Source organism: Chelon labrosus (genome assembly GCF_963514085.1).
Source record: "Chelon labrosus genome assembly, chromosome: 18".
Lineage (NCBI taxonomy): Eukaryota > Metazoa > Chordata > Actinopteri > Mugiliformes > Mugilidae > Chelon > Chelon labrosus.
In genome coordinates this window covers 19562217-19585765 of record NC_140351.1, presented here as the reverse complement: position 1 = coordinate 19585765, position 23549 = coordinate 19562217, and the positions used below count along the sequence as shown (strand labels likewise).

General features: G+C 43.3%; 3 protein-coding genes across 3 annotated transcripts; 2 read left to right on the top strand and 1 right to left on the bottom strand.

Moving 5' to 3' along the window:
- The first annotated feature begins 6650 nt into the window (after positions 1 to 6650).
- On the top strand, positions 6651 to 15080 carry hgd (homogentisate 1,2-dioxygenase). The gene is made up of 14 exons (XM_084566337.1): positions 6651 to 6794; positions 8005 to 8076; positions 8246 to 8334; positions 8426 to 8531; positions 9925 to 9984; positions 10066 to 10157; positions 10284 to 10318; positions 10449 to 10528; positions 10842 to 10941; positions 11554 to 11678; positions 13460 to 13564; positions 13696 to 13822; positions 14216 to 14397; positions 14478 to 15080. Exons 1-14 carry the CDS (start codon positions 6780 to 6782, stop codon positions 14619 to 14621), a joined length of 1332 nt encoding a protein of 443 aa, XP_084422463.1. The 5' UTR covers positions 6651 to 6779; the 3' UTR covers positions 14622 to 15080.
- A 70-nt stretch (positions 15081 to 15150) lies between these two features.
- On the bottom strand, positions 15151 to 17339 carry ndufb4 (NADH:ubiquinone oxidoreductase subunit B4). Its single transcript, XM_084566339.1, has 3 exons — positions 17130 to 17339; positions 16075 to 16218; positions 15151 to 15303 (listed from the first exon to the last, which is right to left on the bottom strand). The coding sequence occupies exons 1-3, from the start codon at positions 17304 to 17306 to the stop codon at positions 15241 to 15243; spliced, it is 384 nt and encodes a 127-aa protein (XP_084422465.1). The 5' UTR covers positions 17307 to 17339; the 3' UTR covers positions 15151 to 15240.
- A 68-nt stretch (positions 17340 to 17407) lies between these two features.
- spag16 (sperm associated antigen 16) lies at positions 17408 to 18257 on the top strand. The gene has a single exon (XM_084566672.1). The coding sequence runs from the start codon at positions 17425 to 17427 to the stop codon at positions 18232 to 18234; it is 810 nt and encodes a 269-aa protein (XP_084422798.1). The 5' UTR covers positions 17408 to 17424; the 3' UTR covers positions 18235 to 18257.
- The last annotated feature ends 5292 nt before the right edge of the window (positions 18258 to 23549 follow it).

Here is a 23549-nt window from a genome sequence, read left to right as displayed (position 1 = left end):
TACGCATGATTTCATTACTTCACAGATGGAGTTGAGTCGCTGGAAAGATGTGAGCGCTGTTATCGATTCGGGGCATGAGCCGCCTGCGGGCCACTCTTGGATTCATGGCAGGTGGATGGGTCACCCACACGAGAGGTGCAATTTCGCGGCCCCCATTGTCTCCACTGATTACTGCTTTGATCACAGGAATCAAGAGCCCGAGACTCTCGTAAGCCTACTGCAGGGTCCAGGAGCTCGTGAGCTGAAGAGGTCATCATCATCATCATCATCATCATCATCATCGTCGCCACGTCCATCACCATCATCATCCGCCACATCATCACCATACCCATCGGCGCCATCATCATCTTCATAGCTAGTTGACCATACAAACCTGGGGCGCTGTGTTTTCACAGCCGCGTTGCCCTTTTATTGATTGCGTGCCTTAATTTTAATTCGATTGCGCGAGTGTCAAAAATTCCGCAAGAATCATCCTAGTAATGAGATAATCAAAGTAATATATGCAAATCAGTTATGTTGCCAGCTTATCAAAACCGGAGTGCCCCCCCTTGAGTCTGAAGAAGTCCATTTATTCAGTTAGTGGCAATACCTTGCGCAAATGGCGCGATGCAAATGACAGTTGATTAGACTAAATTAAGAACCTCGTTTCTGCCTGACCTTGTCTGAGTTTTATGTAAATTCTTTTTTTCTTGCTTTAATGCGATAAAAATGCATTTTTTTTTCTTCTTTTTTTTTTTTTTACACCTTGGCCCTTGTAAATCAGAACAATATTTTCCAAGGGAGAAACAATGGTCAGCCTCGGATAACTCTGTGTGTCAGTAGCTTGGATGATTCTCTGACTGTCTCTTGTCAGTCTATCACACGAATCTAAGTATATCTTGACCCCGGTGCAACTCCCACAGTGACAGAAAGTGTGCCGTTATAACTTCCTTGCTGTGGGGGAGTGTGCCTTGAAGATAGACTAGGTGCGGGTGCCTCCGAGTGTGTTGCTGTGTGCGTTTACACGATTATGTGTACTCATGTGTGTACCATAACATATTGTCTGAGGGGACAGAGAGAGTGCAGTTGAGACTTCCTCTCTGTGGGGTGTGTGGGGCCTGTAGATGGGAAAGGAATAAATCCAATATAGATTGCAGGGCTGCGCTGCCTCCCGCTGGGGACCCTCAGACTTGCAGGCCAGGATCGAAGTGCTTTTCTCCACCTAAATTGGCCTGAGAGGCCGCAGGAGCAGCCGAGCTACACCCCCAACTCTGGGACTGCCTACGACCTAATGATGGTACCGGGGACAGACACACTCATGCGCTCGTTTGTACGTACACACCAAAACTCACACACAATCATTCCCAGATTGATATAACATCAGTCACACTCTTGCGATGGTCAAACGCACACTTTGCCAAGAAAACCACACAGATATAAACACACCCTCCCCGTCCTCCGATGTTGAACACACTCATTCTTTGTCCAAAGACCATTCACCTCAAGTTTCCCTCTTCACATCTTCGCCACCCCTCAAACCCACCAAGCTGAACTACAGATTGAGAGGAGGCATCCTCGCCGTGTGTGCACACGCTCCGGAGGGAGGGATGAATCATGTAACTGGCGCCACGCTAAGTGTCTGGACTGATACACACTCCTGCTCTTTGGTCCCCCCGCAAGGAAAACACCACCAGCTACCCAATGCCATTACGCTTCCTGCCAAACATTCAGGCTCTGCCATTTTGGTTCTGTCCAGGGAGCTAATTCTATTTGTGATGAGGTGCCTGAGCGTCGCTGAGATGGTCCCGGAGATAGTGTGTCAGAATGTCCTATAGGTGGACATTTGTGGCCTAGTATGCCTCATTATCTGCCGGTATTTTATGTTAAGCGCCAATGCATACCTCAAGTAAAGCAGAGGTGAATACGAAGGATACACATTCACCTGGAGTTTCTTACGTTTTAATTCCAATCTTAATATTTGATTAATCCACTTGCATTGCTGGCAGTTTTCTTCTCCCAGCGATACTTACCTCAATGCTAACTGTGGATATCTCACCAGCTGCTGTAGCTAACTCTTAACATAACTTCTCTTTGTGGCAGTGAGCATGACAGCCCATATACTACTAAATCAGAGTATAGTTACAGTATGTTTTAACTCTGTTTTGTAGATTTAAAAAGTTAACTGCCATGCTTTATGCTTTCCAGGCCAGTCAGTGCAGAGAGGAAGCCCTCTCAGCCTACATTAATAGTGTTGTACATCCGTCATCTTCTCCTTTGACTTGTATCTTCTCTCTTTTTTTTAGTCTTCTCTTCTGTTTTCCACTTTGGATTTTCTCCCTTTCATCTCCACCGTGCCTCCCCTAGCCTCATGATCCTGACACGTCAGGTGTCTCCTGTTCTCCTCTCGCGTCCTTGCTACGCTCCGTTACGTCTTCCTTGCAACGTCCCAAATCTTTGTGTCAATTTTCTTGTATTTTCTGTTAAAGAACTCGTCGCCGGTCGCTCAGAAAGCGAAGTCTCACTCTGAGATTGCCATCCATGCGCTCATTTTGCGCTCTACCATTATTTAGCACATGCACGTGACAGCAAAAGGGGTTGCATGCTAAATACCTTGAATGCAAAGACGAGCGCATGCAGTACATAAACACAGGCCAGAAACACATACACAGCAAAATCCTTTTGACATCAATAATTGGTAAATCCTCTGATTAACTTGTAAGAATTGTCCTCAGAGTGCTTAAGTAATTGTGTTTGTGTGTGTCCTTTTTTTATTGCATGCACCCCCCTCTCTTTAAAGCACATCTTTATAACCAAGCAATTCCAAAGCAATTTTCTCTGTGGGAGGAGAGTGTAATTTTCTATTCTGTGACACTGTGATGTGTAAGAAACTGGGAGCTGGCGCTAAAAGGTGTCTGTAGTGTGTGTCTTGGTGTGGGTGTGAGCCGCTTTAATGGCCGGCGCGGGGCGGGTGGCGGTGGTGGCGAGCGGGTGCATGTCAGGAAGGCCATCATTTAATGACTCCCAAATAGTGCCCTCCTCGTTAGAGCTATCGTCCTGGAAACACGAGGCTGTGAACCACGAGAGCGCCACACGCTGCAACAGTCTTTTATCTTCATATTAAACCATTTGCATAACATTACCGCGATAGATAAGATTCAGGAGATACTCAACCTACTCAGGGACAGACGCAGAGAGAGAGAGCAGACACAGAGAGGGTATACTACATGTCCTTGCAAATCTAATCAGCGTTAAATGGAGCTGTCAGATGTGTGTGTGTGAGTGTGTGTGTGTGTGTGTGTGTGTGTGTGTGTGTGTGTGGTGCTGGATGTCAGGAGTCATTTAACATTAAACCGCAATAGTAAGTAACAGGGCTGTAATTACAAAATGCAAGCTATTTCTTGTTAGATGTGACATCTAAACGCAGCAGTTATTTACCAGTGATACACAAGACGAGGCCAGCTCCTAACAATTCCCACGTCTCGCTTCACTTGTGTGTCCTTCACAAAGTTGAGCTCCACTGTTTGCTTCTTGAACAAATCGCACTTATTGTTGCACCTCTGCGGAATACAAAGCAGAAGCCAATTAGAGCAAATTACATTACTGCCTTTTCTTTTTTTGAAAACCGCTGATTCGCTTGGGTTCCAGATCAACAAAGGGCTCGATTTCACGTGACGTATATAGGCACTCTATAGCGCGGAAATTGTTTGCGTGTGAAGGAGTGTACCTGACAGCTGCTTTTCCGCCGCTCAGAGAATAAAGACGGAGGAATCTCATTACTGTAGAGAAACAAGAACAGGACAGTGTGCAAGCACAGACTAATTAGTTGCTGCTACTTGCTACTGCCTGATTAATTTAATCAAAAGTGCTCTTGAACTATATATAACTAACAGTATTTTAACCACTGTAGCTCTGGCTGTTTATTTCCTAAACGAGTTCAATCACAGTTCAAGAATCCCTGAATTAATTCTACAACAGATTTAGTAAAATATGCTGTATGCATTAAAATGCTCAAGTTACTGTATATGCTATAATCCTTGTGGCCGTGTGAAAGGCCCCACACACCAGTGATAAAACCACACACGTGTTATGAGACTATGACAATTCCCAGACTCTTCCTTTAGCGTTGTTGCGCCTGCTGCAGCAAGACACTTTACGCCCTTATGATTGTTCTAGGTGCATAACGGCCAGCATAGATTTGTCCAGCGTTAACCTGCACAGAGGTCCAGTCAGCTGTAACTGTGAGAACACCAGGGCAACCGTTTGGAAGAGTAATTCACCAACACAACCCAGTAAGAAAAACCTATTTGCTCACATAGCCACCAAGTTAGTATCTAGATTCTGCTCAAAGATGTTAATGTTCTGCATAATCTAGCATCTTGGAGATATTTGCCACTATTCTGGATAGTGTCTCCTCTAAAGCAGCCAAAGAAACTCTCTGCCGCACTCTCTAACAGAACCACGTCTCAAGTTGACATTGCAACCATAACCTATATCTGTACTGGATGACAGTTTGCACAATGCTGTACATATAGCTGTTCATTCCATAGCCATATTTTCTATTGCACAGTCATATTTATATTGTTGGTCATATCTATACTCATATTTATATCACTGTCCGGTCAGTTCCATTCCATTCTGACTTTTAGTTTTATCTAAAATACTGTTCTTAATGTTTATGCTGAGCATCTTGCAGCGCTGTGAACAAAATCTCCTTGCGAATGTACAGCCTGCGTTCTGCAGTGACAATAAAGGATATTCTGTTCTATTCAGTTCTGTTCTGAACAACTGAATGAATGCTCAGAGCATCAAGAAGTCCTAATCCTAAACTGATTTTCAAAATAAAAGCATTTCAAAGTCTGGATTGTGCATAAAGGGCACACCGATTCTTGAAAGGCACATTTCAGTGACTTTTTTGAGCAATATTCCACTCGTCCACTGTGTTGTGGTTGTGGCATTATTATTTATTTATTTATTTATTTATTTTTTAAGCCAAACCTCGGCCAATAAAACCCAAATAGTTGGTTAGGTGCCAGTATGTGACTTTTCTTTGTGTATTTTGCACCCTTCAGTGCTATAAGAATGAGGCTCACGGTGCAAAAAGATATAAACTCCAACATTGTTTTTACTGTAGGCTGTATGTGACAGTGTGTGCACTTATATGTGATATGAAAGACTAAAGATGCCATCACAGCACAAAATAGGCTTGTAACTGTGTGTGTATATGGGTGAGAGATTGCTTGTTTATGCATATGGGGATAGACTCTGCCAGGTGAGTGTACCATTTACCATCAAGCCATTGAATTCAGCAGGCATCTAATAACAAAGCATTTATGGCCCACTTACGCATGCATAGATATAACTGTCAGTAGGCAACAACAGTGTCCTCTCCCCCGTCTCCAGCTATTCCTTCTTCTCTTAAAACACACAGGCGCCATCCGGATTGGACCCGGATACTCTAGAATTCTATCATCAGACTCGGGGATGAAATTAAAATCGCTCATTTTCTTTCCCCATACAAGGAGCAGATCAATTTCCGGAGACTGGGACGTGATATTTTCCTGCCACTGGGCTTTCTCGTCTTTGGCACAGCACCCTGACTGCCTGCCAGCGGGAGGCCCGGGTCTGACTGCACGCCTCGCCGGAGAACAGTTACTTCTGCCGCGGCGAGTTTATTTGCGCCTCGCTATGAGAATTGCCATCATTTACCCTTCCCCAACACCCCTCCTCCCCCCCTAAAAAGAGAAAAGAAATAGACAACCGTGGGGAAAGGGAGGCAAGAAGGCGAAATTGATTCTTTTTTTTTTATACTTGCTGCATGGGGGACATTAGGCACACCTCGTTTGACCACCTATTCCAAGAAATGAACTGAATAAATTTTGCGTGAAGTAATGTATAGGCCTTTTAGGGGCCTTTTTTTGCTGTTTTTCCTGGAGCTTGCAGGCGTTATCTGGGATCTGGATTCAAGAAATGTAAATTAATTATGTAGCTGTACACGAGTGATCACTCGCTTTACGTTAAAACGAGACACCGGCGTGTGTTAAGCGTGACTAAATTAAGAGCTGACGAATCAATGGGGCTCTAAATGCGGAGGATTGGTGGCCCGGCGGTTGGTTTGCTGCCAGTGCACTGCAAACATTTTGGTTGTGTCTTCAGAAAATACTCACGACGCATGTATAAAGACGGGACAGACCCTGCACACTCAATTAAATAGACTTTTTTTTTTGTTTGTCTTGCAGGACGTGAGGATTTGCATGACTCCATTGTTTGCACAAGAGGTAAGGTCACCAGAACTTGTCAAAGATCAAAACTTTTAGATGGCTTTATATTCTTATAATATCTTTTATATCACGATTTCCTTATAAGAATGTTTCTGCTACTATATACCCTAAGATTATGACAATATATGTCCTCTATAGTTTTCATTGGACTAAAACATTACACCATAGGATCGCAGTTTATTCCGTACCTGTATATCAGAGCTTTTGAACACTGTCTTGTTTGTCTCGGCACTGACCCCGGCTCTTGTTTGCGCACATTTCATCCCTCCGACCCGTCCTTTCCCCTTTGCATTTCACCCGGCCGTTGCGTCACGCAGACAGTCAAGGCCTAATTAAACCCATATTGAGAAAGAGTATAAATCCAGCCCTCTTTTCCACTCAGTCCGTCTGCACACCGGCATGCACGCGTCCTTGCAGTGGATCTCGGTCGAAGGGAGCATATTAAGAGTTAGCCAGGGAAAGTTAATTCGTAACCACTGAAAACTTTCAGGACCTGAGACAAAAGCTTGAACAGACGGCACAATGGCTGGACTCAAGGTAAGGCTGCGTTTACTCAAAGTAAAACTACTGCTAAGTGCAGGAATGTTGTAATTACCAGTGCTTAAGCTGCAAAAGTTTCAAGAAAGATCCAACGGCATGGTAGGTCTGCATTATCAAGAAAATCAATTAAAATCGGAGCTGATTCTGCGCAATAAATGTGCAAAACTAAACCATCATAGCTGTAACAGCAGCAGACCAGCCGAGTGAAGGGGGGCGTTCCCTCCAGCCAATCAGAGCGCGGCATTCAGCAGCTGCCCAGATGCGATCTGAGCTTCCAGATGTTTTTCACATTTCAGTGGGAAAGCACCAGTTTACTGGAAAAAAAATGTGAACCCGAAAAATAACTTTTAATAGCGTGTTGTTCTTTTTGCAGGGTCGGGGCAATTAAATGTTGCGTTTGTGCGTAAATCATTTTACGGTTCCACTGTTTCACGCAAATAGTCATTGTCTGAATGAAACATCACTGTGGAATTAAAGGTACTGATGTGTAGAGGCCAAAGAAAGGGGCACTGATATAATCTCAGCGCGTTTGCAAAACTTTATGACCAAATGATGTTTAGAAGGAAAGCCAAGTTCATCATCCACGTGATGCAAAAGTTACCAGCAGCTCAACAAAATTATACATTTTTGCTTTTTCTAACTTGAAACAAACGTTTAAGATGATAAATTCCTGCTTTACACTACATGCTTTCACGAGGGACACACTGGAGCCTCCAAAACGCGCTTTACGCACATGAACGCGCACATATGGAAGCCATCTATGTCAGTGCTTTCTGCGGACTAACAGTGACTCAGCAAGGCGTGTTTACACTGTGCCAAGTTCATGTTCCTTTCTGGCAGGGAGGCCGTGGTTGTACCGGTGATCAACGCTGGTGCAGGGTAGATTCATCTGGCATATTGATCAAGCTGCACTGTGGATGGTGTTGGCGCAATTCATGTAACAGGATTGCACAAAATTAATGGATGACTGCGAGGGGGTGGGGGGTTTGGGGGGATTTGGCATAACTGCAGTTTGTTTTATGATAGATCTAATGTGAATCAATATGACAACAATTAAGAAAAAGACAAGCCTTAATGACAAGCCTTCAAATTTAATTATAACCAGCATGAACACATTTATCCTGCATTACAATGAAGCTGCATGGTGTATTTTTTTATTTTTCACTTCAACTTGCCGAGTGCTAAAAACTCTGTCTGTGTCTTGCAGTACATGACCGGCTTTGGGAATGAGTTCTCTTCTGAGGACCCTCGTTGTCCTGGATCCTTACCTGAGGGACAGGTAGGACACACACAAAAACACACACAGTTCCTCCAGTCTGTTGTGTATTCATTCATTTTGCTAGATTTTGCGCTTAAGTGAGTTGCATGAATATTTATTGTGATGCCTCAGGGATTAGGAAGCGGGCCCCTTCGTGGTTTCACTGTGTTAATGTGTTATGTCTCTGCAGAACAATCCTCAGGTCTGCCCATACGGCCTCTACGCCGAGCAGCTCTCTGGCTCTGCCTTCACCTGCCCCCGTCCAGCCAACAAGAGGAGGTGTCCACCTCAGTTTGGATCTTTGATCAGCATATATGGAGCAAATGAATCTAAGTCGCTCTGCATGACTAAACACTTCCTCTTTCTCTAGCTGGTTATACCGCATCATCCCGTCTGTCAAACACAAACCTTTTACCCCGGTGCCCTGTGGGAATCTGACAGAGAACTGGAACGAAGTGGAGCCTGATCCTAACCAGGTATATCACCAGAGAGAGTCCCTTTAACTGCAACTTTGAAGAACGGGTTTCCATACAACATGAAATATTCAAAGTTCGGGGACAAAATTAATGAGTTAATATTTTAGTTCAAGGCATAATTTGAGTATCTTTTTGTCTTGCCAAAACACAATTCCTCTCAAACCGAAGGCAGCCGTAATGCAGGGTCATGATACTGCTGAAAACATCTCACTTTTTTTTTTAAATAAAGTGTTTTTTTTTTTTCATGCATTCCTCCTTTGTCATCTTAGTAGATGAGATAACTATCTGGGTCTACGTGTGGAGATTACTGATTACTGCTACTTTCATGTCTGTATATTAATTATCAAGCTAAAGCAGAAGCTGGCTAGCTTAGCATCGCTAGGCACCATTTAGCACAGAGACCAAAAACAGATGAACTGTCTCAACATAAGAAAAGCTCAACAAATAGTGTGTTATACGCTGTTTGTTTAAAGGGGAACTACTGTTTTTTACAACTGGGACCTTATTTCTGGCATTAAATACGGTCGTTTATTCACCCATATAACTTTTGTGTTATTTGTAGTCCTTCGGGAGATATTTAGATCTGCGTATGTCCATATAGTGGGAGTGACTGGGGCACCAAGACGAAGCCTCTAAATAACTCATTATCTGCCGCAAAACTCGTTCATTATACCAGTATTTTGTTATCGTACGGTAGTGCTATTCCAGAGTCCGGAGTTACTTGTTATCATCATCCGGGGTCTGTAGATTGACCTACAGAGCCCGGATGATGTCTTGTCTTCTGACCTGGATGATGTCATCTCTGAGCGCCACGCACACCCGCGACAGTCGGCTTGTTTACCTGTAATTTGCTACAGCTATGGTTCGGGCTATGGGGAATATTTCACTGATTATATGGGTGAGTAAACAATCATATTTTATGCCAGAAATAAGGTCCAGGTTGTAAAAAACTTTCACTGAACTATGGTGAATTATGCTGCAACTATCTCGCTGCCCGCCCTTTTTCCTTAATGCTAAGCTAGCTGGCTGTAGCTTCATGTTTTCCATACAGAGATACAAGTGGTATCAATCTTCTTATATAGTGTAAGAAAGCAGGTGTGTTTCACCTATTCCTCCATTTCTCAAAGAGTCATCTCATTTTCTTCGTCAGGTTGTGCAACAGATGTGTATTTTAAGTTCATTAGCTAGCGCTGGTAATATATGAGCACGCAGTGATTGGTGCATGGCCTGTGTCTTTTGAATAAAATGAATAAACCAGAAGTTTATTCATGTAGGATCTCACTGATTATAATAAGAAGCTAAATTAGGAGCTGTAGCCTTTCCTTGCACCAACAAATTCCTTTAAACTGTCTCAATTAGCAGTAGATTCTGACTCCTAAGTTTTCTCTCATAGCTGCGATGGCTACCCTTCACCATTCCCAAATCTACAGACAGGAAAGTGGATTTTGTGGCTGTAAGTAAAAACATAATCACTGAGATTTATTTGAGATTTTTAGTTAATTATTTGGAGTTGTTTCCATCTGCCACGTTTCAGGGTCTGCATACTGTCTGCGGTGCTGGAGACGCCAAATCCCGCAACGGCATTGGAATCCACATGTACACCTGCAACTCCTCCATGGTAGACAGGTGAGTTCACGTTCCTAAATGCGTCTCATCAAGTAGCAAATGAATGCGTTTTCACAAACGGAAAAACTATAAAATGTTTGGTTGTGCTTTGACAATGATTTCAATTTTTTTTCTTTCTTGTTCCAGGTGCTTCAACAACTCAGATGGAGACTTTCTGATTGGTGAGGGGAAGGCCTGTTGATGTTTTCACTGGCATCCATCACAGGAGCAATGATGGCTCAATCCTCAGTCTTTCTTTTCCCCTCAGATTTTCCATTCTCTGTTGCTCTCTTTGTTTGTTTGTGTCTGCAGTCCCCCAGCAGGGTGAGATCTTGATCACCACCGAGTTTGGGAAGATGATGGTCGAGCCGAACGAGATCTGTGTCATCCAGGTGTGTTTTCCATCTCCCCGGTTTTCAAAGAAATCTACCGTCGTACCTGCCCCCACACCTCGCTAGACCATATTTAGACAGACGTAGTTTGGTGCTTCTTTGAAATAACAGTAGAAAGAGGTGTCAAGCTACAGAAAGCCTGGACCAACAGGAATGTGACTGCAGCACGTATGTTTTTCCAAACACATTAGTCCATGAACCCCCAAGTCCCCTCAGCATTGATACAGCCCGCATTTGATACACAACAGCTCTGAATTTCCTAAAAATCCTCTTACCGCCACTTTTCACATCTTTTTTTTTTTTTTTTTCCCAGCAAGGGATGCGCTTCAGTGTGGATGTGTTTGGAGAAACCCGGGGATACATACTGGAGGTGTATGGGGCCCATTTTGAACTCCCTGACCTGGGACCTATAGGTTTGTGTTTACGCGATGTTCCTAAGTGCAGATATGTGCGGCGTATGTGCTCATCCTTCCCTGAAATCTGCTCCGCAACCTCTTTACCTCTCGAAACATCCTATTATTGTCTAAATTGTTGACACTTTTCTCTGAAAACCTGTCCAATTTTAGCCATGCTAGCGGCGTTGCTCAGTAAATTAGTCTGCCGCTGGGTCGGCCCTTGACGATCGTTCAGACTGAAACGTCTCTGGCCGACATTCTTGCTCCACAGAGGATGACGTTTACAGAGTTTGGTGATCTCCTCCCTCTAATTAAGTTGTGGTCTGAAGTGAAATGTCTGGATGGCACACCAAATTTGCGGAATTTTGGAGCACACATTTGTGCCGTCCTCAGGATGTATTTTAATAACTCTCTTGATTAGCGTAATTAGGATAATTTTAATTTTGCAAAAGCTTTGGTTCACAACCTGTATTCTCAGCTGTATTTGTGCTTACTGTGCGTATGTTAGCACGCTAATATGCTAAACAGATATGGTGAAAATCTCTTCCTATTCTCTGAACCATGCTCTATATTCACTGCTTGCCCTTTTATTGCCATCGTATCCACCATGACCACGTGCGTGTTCTGCAGGAGCCAATGGCCTGGCCAACCCCAGAGATTTCCTGTGTCCAGTTGCGTGGTATGAGGATCGCAAAGTGCCCACTGGTTACACCGTCATCAACAAGTACCAGGGGAAGCTGTTCGCCTGCCAACAGGTGCTTATTGTGACATCTAAGTTTGTGCGTGGCACTGTACTTGCACACATGCCAGCTGTCTGACAGGGACACACAAACACACACACACTTGCCCTATTAGCCTATTTAGGTTTGTGTTTGCTTCAGTGAGCGCCATCGAACTGCCACAATGCCTAACAGGAAACTGTCCAAGTGGGGCATATGATCCATTAGCTGCTCCTGCCGACTGAATTGCCATCCCTGATGATTTAATATGGAAGCGTTAGCTGTTACCCATTCAGCAGGTTTCCGCCTCGGTTCCCTTATGAGTCTTAATCACTCATAATTAGTTAAGGCATTCTGGAGCTGCAGACAGTGTACCTGTGAAGCTTTGCTTTGTACTAAAATCCTTTTCCAAGTTAAGCATTAATTTCAGCATATTTCACTCGGGGAATGATCCTCCCCCTCCCGAAATGTCCTGTTGGGCGCATAATTGGATCGACACATAATGTCTGACAGGAGGTTTTTTACTGAGACAGGGAGGAGGTGGGAGGAGAGGTTTGTCAAGGGCGGGGGTTGGGGGTTTGTAACCGTGGAAACCATGTCAAACCACACTGTTATTATTCATCGTAGGAAGTACACAAGGGCAAGATACTGTCTTTTTTGAAGCAAAACAAACCTTTTTCCATCTTCGTTGCCTCTATTTGAGTATCCGCCCCCGGTTATGTGCTGCGGGTCAGAGGTGACTCTCTTTTCCTGGTGTCCACCCTTCCCCGAGCCTGGATAGAGAGGCTGCAGGGGTAAGAAAATAGGATTGGGGTTGGGAGGGGGATACACAGGCCTCATCTCAGGGAAGATGCTGCTGCTCCTGTCTGGTCCTGCTGTTTTGTTCCCCTGCAGAGTGCTGAAATTGCTCAAATTAACTTATTATTTGCTTGACTGGGCCAATATGTTTGTGTTTTGTGTGCATGTGTGTGCAAGTGCTCGCTCTCTTCCATTTTTCCCTTCATTTTAATCGAATGTAGTGGAGTTATCACAGATGAACGTCCAAGAAATTACCTGCGCTGGGTTCCCCAAGGGTCTTTATGTGCCTTCTTTTTTTTTTTAATGCTGTCAATTGAGCGTGTGTTAAGCAGTTTTTTGGTGTTTATTAATTAGGTAATGAGTATGAATTTACTCATGCACACGTTTCTTCATTCAAACGTGTTTGTCAGCCTCCATTGGCAGAGGTTTTAGCAGTTTGTGTGGAAATGAACCTGAGCATGTGTGTGAGGAGCATGGAGGTCAGCACTGGAGGCAGCTTGAGTTGTAATGAACTATATTGATTTTAGTGCTGCTGTTGAATGTTTTTCTTTTCTTTTTTTTTTTATCGCAGCGACATTATCAGAACAGAGAAACTATATAAAATTGCTGCGGTTTTTAACAATCAAGATAAAGAAATATCTCTGCACCCACCGCTGCCGCTGCTCCTACTCCCTCCCACCATAACTGTGCTGCTGCGAGCGTCAAAATGCTCAAAGTTTGGGAAAGTTTGATTGTGAAGCCAATTACCCCATAATACCTGGAGCCTCGTATCACAAAGAACAGGGGGAATGAAAGAGAAGAAAGAATGAAAGAAGCACACCCTCTTTCACAATCAACCCTTTTCATTATGACCAGTTTTTTTTCCCTTTATGTCAAGAAGTACTCTCTTTGGGAATTTAAGATTACAAAGACATTATTCATTGTTCCCCTTTCCCTGTGAAAAGCTCAATTTAAAGTCTTTTGTGTTTGTTGCTTGGGTAGACTCCTCTTATTTGTTTTGTTCTGTGCTCTGCACGTAGGATTTCTCGCCATTTAACGTGGTTGCCTGGCACGGGAACTACACACCGTATAAATACAACCTGAAGAACTTCATGGTCATCAATTGTGTGGCCTTCGACCACGCGGTGAGGACAAACCCGCAGGGCTTTTTAACATACGCAGGGCATTGATTTCCCTTTTTTTTTTTTTCTGTAACATTAAAGTGACCTGACACCCAGCTCTGAAAAGATAACAGCCACATCCAATCTTCCTATAGGACCCGTCTATCTTTACTGTGCTGACCGCCAAATCCACGAGACCCGGTGTGGCCATTGCTGACTTTGTCATCTTCCCCCCACGCTGGGGTGTGGCCGACCACACCTTCCGTCCACCGTACTATCACCGTAAGACCACAACGACACACACACACACACACGGGCCTTGCTTCGACGCTGGTTACTTTGAAATGTTGCAGGGCACGAGTTGAAGGGAGCTTATGTTGATTTAATTTAAATGGAAATGTCAAATTCTCTCTGGCGAGGGTAATTTTAGTCTATCATGGACTGAAACAAGCCACCCAGAAGCTAACGTGTCCATTTACACAGCCAGTGTCAAGACAGTGGGTGAGAACAATCCACCTGCTGCATGACTCATTTCAGTGGAGGCCAACCCTCCTCAGCACCCTTTGTCTGTTTTCATCACAGACCTATAACGCCATCTAGCGGAAGTCAGAGTTACAGCTCACTCTCGCTACAGCAAAGTGTTAGCGTAACAGCGCCCCTTGCTGCCCGTTTCAGGGAACTGCATGAGTGAATTCATGGGTCTGATCAAAGGCCACTACGAGGCCAAAGAGGAGGGTTTCCAGCCAGGAGGGGCCAGCCTCCACAGCATCATGACCCCACACGGCCCGGACGCCGACTGCTTCGAGAAGAACAGCACCGCCGAGCTCAAGCCTGAGAGGGTGGCCGAGGGAACCATGGTAAAATAACAGATGCAACTGGACGTTCAGTACGCTCGTACTTCGATCGCACGTGTCTGACAACCTCTCTCTTCCTCCAGGCGTTCATGTTTGAGTCGTCCTTCAGTATGGCAGTGACCAAGTGGGGCCTACAAACTTGCCAGAGGCTTGACAAGACCTACTACCAGTGTTGGGAAACTCTCCGCAGCCACTTTGACCCCAAATGGAAGCCCGGCAAACAGTAGAAAAACTACAAGTTAGAAGAAATGAGGACCAAATAACTGAAAATACGTTACCTAAATAATAATAATAAAAAAATAAATCCTTATTCCATTTGGTTAGATGTAACTACAGACAATCCAGAATTTGTTGTTTGGCTGTCTGTGCTAAAAATCACAGGAATATTCACGAAGTAGGTCAATAAAACTGAACAGTTGTGATGCTCTATATTTGTTTTTCACTTAATTTCTACCTTTAAGATATGAAATTGCAAAGTTGATCATACAGTGGCCTGGTGTGATTGACTCAGCAGCTCATGTTAGCAAACTCTCACTTTTTCTCTCCACTTGAGCCACAGTCGTTTGGTTCTAAAGCAGAAGTTAGTTTCACTTTGGGTAGATTACAGCAGTGTTCAGTTGACTTTTCCTGTACAGATCTTTATTTATGTGTTAAGAAATTGTAATTGCCGATCTTCAACGTCTAATAGTTCATATACAGCTCTAGTACTTGTGTATGTGCAGGTTTCCCACATTTACCTCAGAAATCGAAGCCACATGACTGTTTTTTCGATTATTTTATTTCGTAATTACATATAATATAATGTTGTTCTACATAACATACAGGAAGGTCTTCGTGCATTGGACTTCATGATGACAATGAGAACTTGCGTTCTAGAGTTCCGTCCTTAATCATCCGATCCTTCTTATCCTGTAAAATAGACGACAAACACATGATGGGTTAGTACAGTTTCCATAGCAACAAAGTCATATCACCCTCACCCTCTTCACCTTCCGGATATTTTCTCAACTGCATGTGTTATGAAGTGAGCATTCTATGATTTTCAAGCAGTTTTTTTTCCTCCCTCCCAGCAGAGGGGGAGACGAACATGATAGCCCAGCAGTGTGACAATTGCACCAAATTCTCGCCGGAATTTCAATTGGCAAGGATCTGGAGGGCGAATCTCCATGACAATGGGGAGGAAAATGAAAGCAGGCAGCATTTCAAATGAAGCATTCATTTCTAATGTGAATGGAACTGTGACAAAAAAGAAAACCAGATCAACTGCGCACCTAAAAGAGAATAATGAGGCCCAATTGTCAGCTAAATTTTCAGAAGTCTATGGTGGGTTTCATATCCAAATCACAGTTTAGCAAAAGTATTCATGTAAATCGTATTGTCAGTAGTTTACATTACCTAGAAAATGATCACTGCTATAACATCCAAATATCCATTTGTTCTTGTACGAGTTAGTACATTCATCATGTTTGGTAGCGAGTTTGGCAATGCAATAGCAGACAGATGCATTGAAAAGAGGACAGCTGTAGAGACAACAACACCAGCAGCCCAGTGGCCGTACCCAACCTGCTGTCACGCGTAGGCACATATTCTCATCCCCTGTTCAACTTTCTTTCAGATAGTTTAGACACTACAATGGTAGCTTTAAGAGAAGAGAACACTGCTGTGCAGCTTGTCGCATACCCTGTCTGTCTTGAAGACGTAATAGAGGAAAATGGGGGGCACAACTCCAAATAATAGACCCAGCAGGGATGTCTTGAACGTGGGCCTGAAGTGTGGGTAGGTGTTGGTTCGTGCATACTCCCATCTTACCAGTGCAGGGTCTTCCTGTAGGAACAAAAGCATGCAATGATATATTGACCTGTGCAAACTGAATCTTCACAGCAGGGAAAAGGTATTGACAACGATTTATGATTACTAAATGACTAAAAATGTAGTAGTGGAAAATGATGTAAATGTCAATAATTTACAGAAATGTAGGAAAACTTAATTATACAAAAGACAACCAAACAGAGGAAGAACAGCAGATTAGATTAGACATGTCACAGCAGGTAAAGCACATGTGTTTTTATAATAACATTAACAATCGCACTGTGCCAGTGCCATGAGCCTCTAGGACACTTTGTTGCTCTTGTTGATGGTGCTATTCTTATTGTTGCACGTCAAAATGTGATCACAGTACCGCACAGACAATAGTAGTCGAATTACAATAGGGATAAACATGTTCAAGAGTTTCTGACACACAGAAACTAATATCTGACTATGTGATTGTCATAAAAATGCTGGGTATGTGCCAAATATCGATACAACCGTTTGATCCACTTTGAATGCCACTTGTAGCTCGTTGATTCCCTATTATTTAAAAACGCGTCTGCTAATATAAACTGTATTCCAAGTAATGTCTTAAAAGCTTCCATGCATTTATAGCGTACTATATACTCAGTTTAGCTTTATACAATCACAGCACAGTATGAAAGCAACCCATGCTAGCTAGCTAACGCCATTAACCGATATTAAAACTAGTAACTAGTTAAATTAGCATCGTTGTAGATAACACAGATGTCATGGCTTTGGATATTAACTCCAATATAACATAGTAAATATAAACGCTATTTCAATAAGGTCTGTTCGACTTCTCGCCCTGACATGCTACCGTTAGCACCCCAGCAAATAGCATGAGCCCTTCAAGGGTGACATTAAAAGGGCTAGCAATTGCTAGCTAGCAACCAGCCACTTACAATGACCCCTCTGGTGTGCGGGTTATTGAGTTGCTGCACATACTGCCTCTTCAGTTTCGCTCGGATAGCAGTCCTGGCTTCTTCGGCGCGCCTGTACTCAGGCGAAAGGTTGAAATATTCGTTTGGATCCAATGTTTTTGGCCGACTGGACAAGGGCGCCTCTCGGTAGTCCGCCATGATTGTTTGATGACGGATGGAACGTCATCAAACGCGAACTCGTGAAATCTCGCGTGCATTGGTGCGAATCGTTACCATAGCAACGTGAAACTTTCTGCCGCTGGATTAAAACGAAGCGATGAACGCTGCTAGCAAAAGCAGGGGAAAAGAAGATGTCAGCGTGCCGGATGACAGTGATGAAGACTTTAAATATGAAGAAGTTTCATTAGGAGACGAATATAGTTTGACAGAAGGGGAAGAAGACTTGGAAACGACACTGAAAGCCATCCAAGATCGAGCGGAGGCTAGAGCTGTTCCACGGCCAAACATAACCGCCAGCACACACCAACCAACCGTCGTCGACTTTATACGAAACTTTCTCGTCCGAAAGGGGATGAAGGAAACGCTGAACGTGTTTCAAGCCGAGCTGTTACAGAATGGGATGCTGGACGCGGAGCACGCGGAGCTGGTACCGGGCGTGTACGTCGAAAACCAGCGTCTGGAGAGCGAGTTGAAAAACGCTCGGAGGGAGAATGAGGAGCACAGGCTGGGAGCCTCTGTCGCGGCTGATGCTCTGGTGGGGATCCAGAAAGCCAGAGACATTCACCGGCTGCAGCATAAGCGAGTAGCGCAGGAGAAAAACAGGCTCATCGAGGAGATGAAGAAACTCAAATTGCAGTGCGACAGCTACGAGCCGGCATTAAAGCGGATGAATGAAAAATACCAGGCGGCTTCTAGGCAGGTCGTGCTAGTGACTCTGGAGAGGGACAAAGCTTTGAGACAGCTGAGCCGTCAGTCAGATCAGCAGGACAGCTCCCTCTGTGGGGGTGAAGAGGGACCTGTGAACGGGACAAGTGTCAAGAAGACATCCCAGCCGAGACCTCCAGCAGCTCAGGGTCACCCGAGGAGGCAGTCCAGGGTGCAGACAGTGAAACCAAACACACCCTGAGATAAAAAATCGTAGCAATAAATCAATATATATATGTATTAATATGTCACTTATCATACACTATCCTCACTACACTAAATACACTAAAAAAAGATTTTGCACAACCCTGTATCTGCATAATAATATGAAATATGATCCAGATTGTTATATTTGCAAATGAATGAAATTCAATGTATTCGTTTTATATGATTCCCATGTTGAAATTGAGGTAATCTGTGTACCTAGAAGAGTAAAAATACATTATTTTATATAAATATTTGCCATTGTTAATACTGTGTTGTTGTTTTTTTTGTTCAGGCCTTGAGGTTCTTGTTAACCTTGCTCATACTGCTCTGTGTGATCTTATTTGGATTGATTGGTATCTACAGCGAAGATAAAACGAGGGCAACTGGACTTGTTTAAGTTTTCTTACAGACGTTTCAACACTCATCCAAGTGACAACTCAACCAAGTCCAGTTGCCTTTGCTTTATCTGTTTCTTCAGTATACCATGAGCAGGATGATGCATTTTCACAGACAACAGTTAAGTGGATTATGGCAGCCTGCTAGTTTGTAGACATAACGGCAGACTGTCAAACGTTGAATGGACAGATTTTGGCTAGTCATCAGGAACTTGTTCCTTTGCAGTGAAATTTAGTTAATATTCATGAAAACATTTGGTATTATCAGATCTGAAAAGTGTATGTATTTATCAATTCATGTCATTGCTCTTGGACACGTTGCATTATAGAGAATGACCACAAGAGGGCACTCTTTATCAGGACGTGGTTCCTCACAGTGATTCACTACAGTCTCCTAGAACAAGAATAAGTAAAAGAAAGAAGGAAGAGGAATCTGATGAACAATAAACTCCCACTGTCATTCCTGCTCATAAGAATATTTGTTTTTCCATCGACAACCACAGCAATGGCACCAGAATAGTGTAGGGTTTGGAGTGGAAGTCCGCCGCTAAATAGACTAGGCAGTAACATAATGTTACTGAGTTATGCACAGTCCAGTTGCACTAGATGCCTTATCCCTTATAATTTGTGCATGGCACAGAATTTCTGGTCTTGGCACAAGGTGCAGGAATTCACTACTGTTCTCTTACATACTACCAGAGATGTTTTAGCTTGTAAGAGACCTACTTCTATGCTCATATACCTTGTCACTGGTATGTGTAATAACTGTATCATGGAGTGTATACAGTAGATAAGGCAATCTGAGTTCTGCTGAGAGGGCTCTTTGATCAGGAGAGGCCCAGGCGTAGCTGGGGTACGTGTGACCAAGTGATTTATCGTCCTCTCAGGACCTCCAAAGCGCCGCCTGCACTGCTGTTTTGAAACATGCATTTATGACTTTGAAATTCAGCGCGAGACCACGCTCCTGTTCAGAGAGAGGGATTTAGCCTCAAATAAAATATTAATATGTTTCTGCTCAGGCTGAAACCTTTCAGTTTGGAAAGTTTTCAAGCCGCGGGTACAATACTCTGCGCTTTTACTTTCAGCTTCCACGCACTTCAAGCATTTTGTTCTTCATCGGTGATGCTGCTGATGTTCATTTTTTAACACTGAAGATGTGATATAGATACAGAGCCAGGTACGGACTTAGAGATACAGGAATGAAAAAGCATAGATGGTTTCTCTCAGCACTCTGCGCCACCTTGCAAGACTTAATCATTCCCAGCAATCGGTAATTATTTTGTGCCGCTTTGGTCTTTTTAAAAAGACTTATACATGCGAGAGTGGCTCAGAAAGTGGAAGCAGGTTTGTTTTCCAACCACAAGCTAAAATTACATTTCTCCTTACTCCTTCTCCTTGCCTTTTTTCCCCCTGAAGTGGTTTGTGGACCTAAAGACAGTGACCTAATGTGTTACGCTGCTCTTTAGTGTTCATAATATTTCCTGGCCCAGAGATTCCATCACTCTGGTGCCCTTGAGGAATGTAGGCAAACGGAGGAATGTAATGCTCCTTTCCTCCCTTGTTTTCATCTACAGTACATAACTGCGACAGTTAAAAGCCTCTGTAATTTTCACAAATGGCTTCGAAGTTAATGAAGTGGGTGCCGGTGGCAGGAGTCAAGCGACGTGTTATTCCCTTTTTATCTCCCAAGCCCATATTATAATTTTCTTGCCTGTCTGTTCCTTCTCACTGAGGCTTCGTGTTTACGTAGACTAAACTGACTCTCTGTTTTCGACTTTTCCGGCCCCATCTTAAATGCCTCGGGCTGATTGGGATTCCTTCCCCGTCTGCCAGACTCCCTGTGCTGTCCTCACATCTCCTCTCTCCACTGACAGCCCTGTCCACTTCACAGCCCGCTACGACCTTTGTGTCATACTAAAAAGAATAGAGAAGGAGTGCTGGTTTCAGCTCACTGCCTGAACGCAACCTAACTCACATCCCTTTCTCTTACTGTCACTCTGCCCATTTCTGCATTTTAATCCAATGCCCTGTTTGTGAAATTGAATTATATCAGGCTTTAAATTGTGATTTAGTGAGATTGCTTTAGCCAAGTTGTCTGCCGTCTCGTTGTGGCTCCTTATTTACCAAAATATTTATTTAAGAAATCATCCTCTCTCAGTTAATCGTGCATTTTCTCTGCTGTCCTATTCTAATCCATATCTGTGAAATTGATTCACACTGTCTGCAAGTATTCCCTTCTTAATAAATCAGCTTTTTTTGTGGATCTATAGTGGGCAGAGGGTCAAACTCAGCAGTACTTTCTGCTTTAATGTACTATGCAGCGCTGAGATTGAGCCGTGGCAGTGACTCAGCAGGCATCCATCATCTTCAAGAGGAGCTACGCAGATGAATTGCCCAGAGATGGAGTTGACAAAATTCTGCATTTTTTTCCCTTTCGGCGGTGCTCGTCTCAGCAGCCGCTGTGGTAATATTCGTGCCAAGCCAAGAGCCACTTATTGCCTGTGAATTTCTGAAGGATGCGGGGACACCTGCCAACACTGTAACATCTAGAATGTTGCCTCTGGATCATTTTGGTAATATTGTGATTCAGGGGGTTTAGACAAAGTCACTAATGCGTGGTGATCAAGATCAAATTAACCCTGGTGTTCTTCATATTAGGAAGGGTTGGAATATTAAGACAGGGATATGGTAATCTCCATTTATTTGGCATTCTGACCAAAAAAATATAAAGTTATTGTGAGTGGAAGACGGTGATATAACATTACAAAGTAGTGAACTGGCTTAAACTTTTTTGTCAGTGCTCCAAAAAATACCAGGACATGCCATGACAACCAATTTTAGAGTATGAGTTTGTATCCCCAGTTCATTCTTAAACCAGATGACGACCCCCAACAACAAGTGCTTGAGCCTCACGATAAGATGTTTGGCCATGCTTCGTTGCTTTGTAGCTTTTGTCCCTGGGAGTGTGAACACAGCTTTACTCTTCACTACTTATCATTTAAATTGGCACACGCCATGACCCTGGGGTAGTCAGGCTCAATTCTTAACAAAATATGAGTCTGGTAACACGCCACCGGGAATTCATTATGAGGTGAGCTTCAACCGGTGCCCCTGCACGTGATCAGTTCCACTCGATGGCTCTGAGTTGACATGTAAGGGCGTTTCTCAAGCAAAGTTTAGACTTGTTTACTTCCGGATTGGATAAGTCAGAAGTACAGACGGGAAGAAGCAGTAAGGTTGTCCCAGTCCACACAGTTTACCTGTAGATAATAGGTGGGCCAAGAACAAAGACATTTGGACTATATTTGGTCAGATAAACACTTTGAATTGACAGCAGTACTTCAGAAGCAAGGGGTGGCACATAAAGCCTGCCTAAATGATTAGACTGGCTTAATCAACTCACAACGGAGCAACAGCCAACCAACTTTACCCCACAAACATTATGTGAATGTTCAGGCTGGCTTCCAGGCTAATACATGGTCAGATGTGGCTCTCACGGCCATTGGTATAGTTTTAAGTTGAAATCAAGATTGTTAGTTTAGCGTAGCATCGACAGAGTTTTCCAAGTGTTTCCTTTATTCTTCATAACTTTAATCTGCATTATGCTTTGTATTTGTTTTGTTTTTGGATGAAGTCAGCAACTAGGTCTAGTTATTGACGTGAGTTTTCCAGAGAACAGGAAGAGACTGTAGTTTTCTTTTCTAAGCTAATCTAAGCTAAGCTAAACTTTGCTAATCGTCTCCTGGTTTATGTTTAACATATAATCATCAGATTTCCCACAAGAACTCTTTAAAACAAAATTGCTGACATTCTACAATGGAGAGTAGTTTGTATCCACTGGTAATGATCAACAAGTTGGCAGTATGAGCCTATTGCTAATGTGTAGCCTTCATAGCTAATATGTAGCATATAGATAGATATACTTTATTGATCCCGAAGGAAATTCACTTTGCAGCTTCTCCATACCACACACAATCAAATAAAATAATAATAATAATAATAATAATAATACATTTTATTTAAAAGCGCTTTTCAAGATACTCAAAGACACTTTACATAAAAAGGACATCAAATTTGCAAAACAATGTGAAATATAACATCAAAAACACAATAAACTGAGCTAAACATTAAAAGCAATTTTACAAAGGTGTGTTTTTGTCAGAGATTTGAAGGTAGGAAGGTCGGTACAGTCGCGGATGTGTTTGGGGAGAGAGTTCCAGAGGGAGGGGGCAGCTGCAGAGAAGGCTCTGTCGCCCCAGGTTCGATGCTTGGTCTTGAGTGGTGGAGTAAGGAGGTTTGCGTCACATGAACGGAGGCTGCGGGATGGATTGTGGCGATGGAGCAGGTCAGTGAGATAGGAAGGGGCCTGGTTATGGAGGGCTTTGTGTGTGAGGAGGAGGATTTTGAACTGAATACGCTGTGGAACTGGGAGCCAGTGGAGTTTCTGGAGGACAGGAGTGATGTGATCACGGGAGCGGGTGTGGGTGAGCAGACGTGCAGCAGAATTTTGGATGTACTGAAGTTTATTTAAAGTTTTGAATGGTGTGCCATAGAGGATGCTGTTGCAGTAGTCAATTCTGGAAGTGATGAAATACTTAAAATGTAAGTTCAAAGATGAAATACAAGAACAAAATAAAACTTTAAAATATATATATACACATACTATCTATTTTTAAGTGGCAGAAGTGGCTTAAAGTTATTGATGCTACTTGAAACTGTGATTAGACGGTCATATTAAAATGATATTTCAGTCAATGTCAGAGGCATTTATTTCTATGACGAATGGGCAGTGCAGGTGACATATTGCTTCTGGATTATTTATTTCTAATCAGGGCTTGACACAGCCTGAAAAAGTCAATGAATTCTGCATTGGCTTATCCCGCTACCATATATGCTCAAAGGTCAGCGGGCTGAT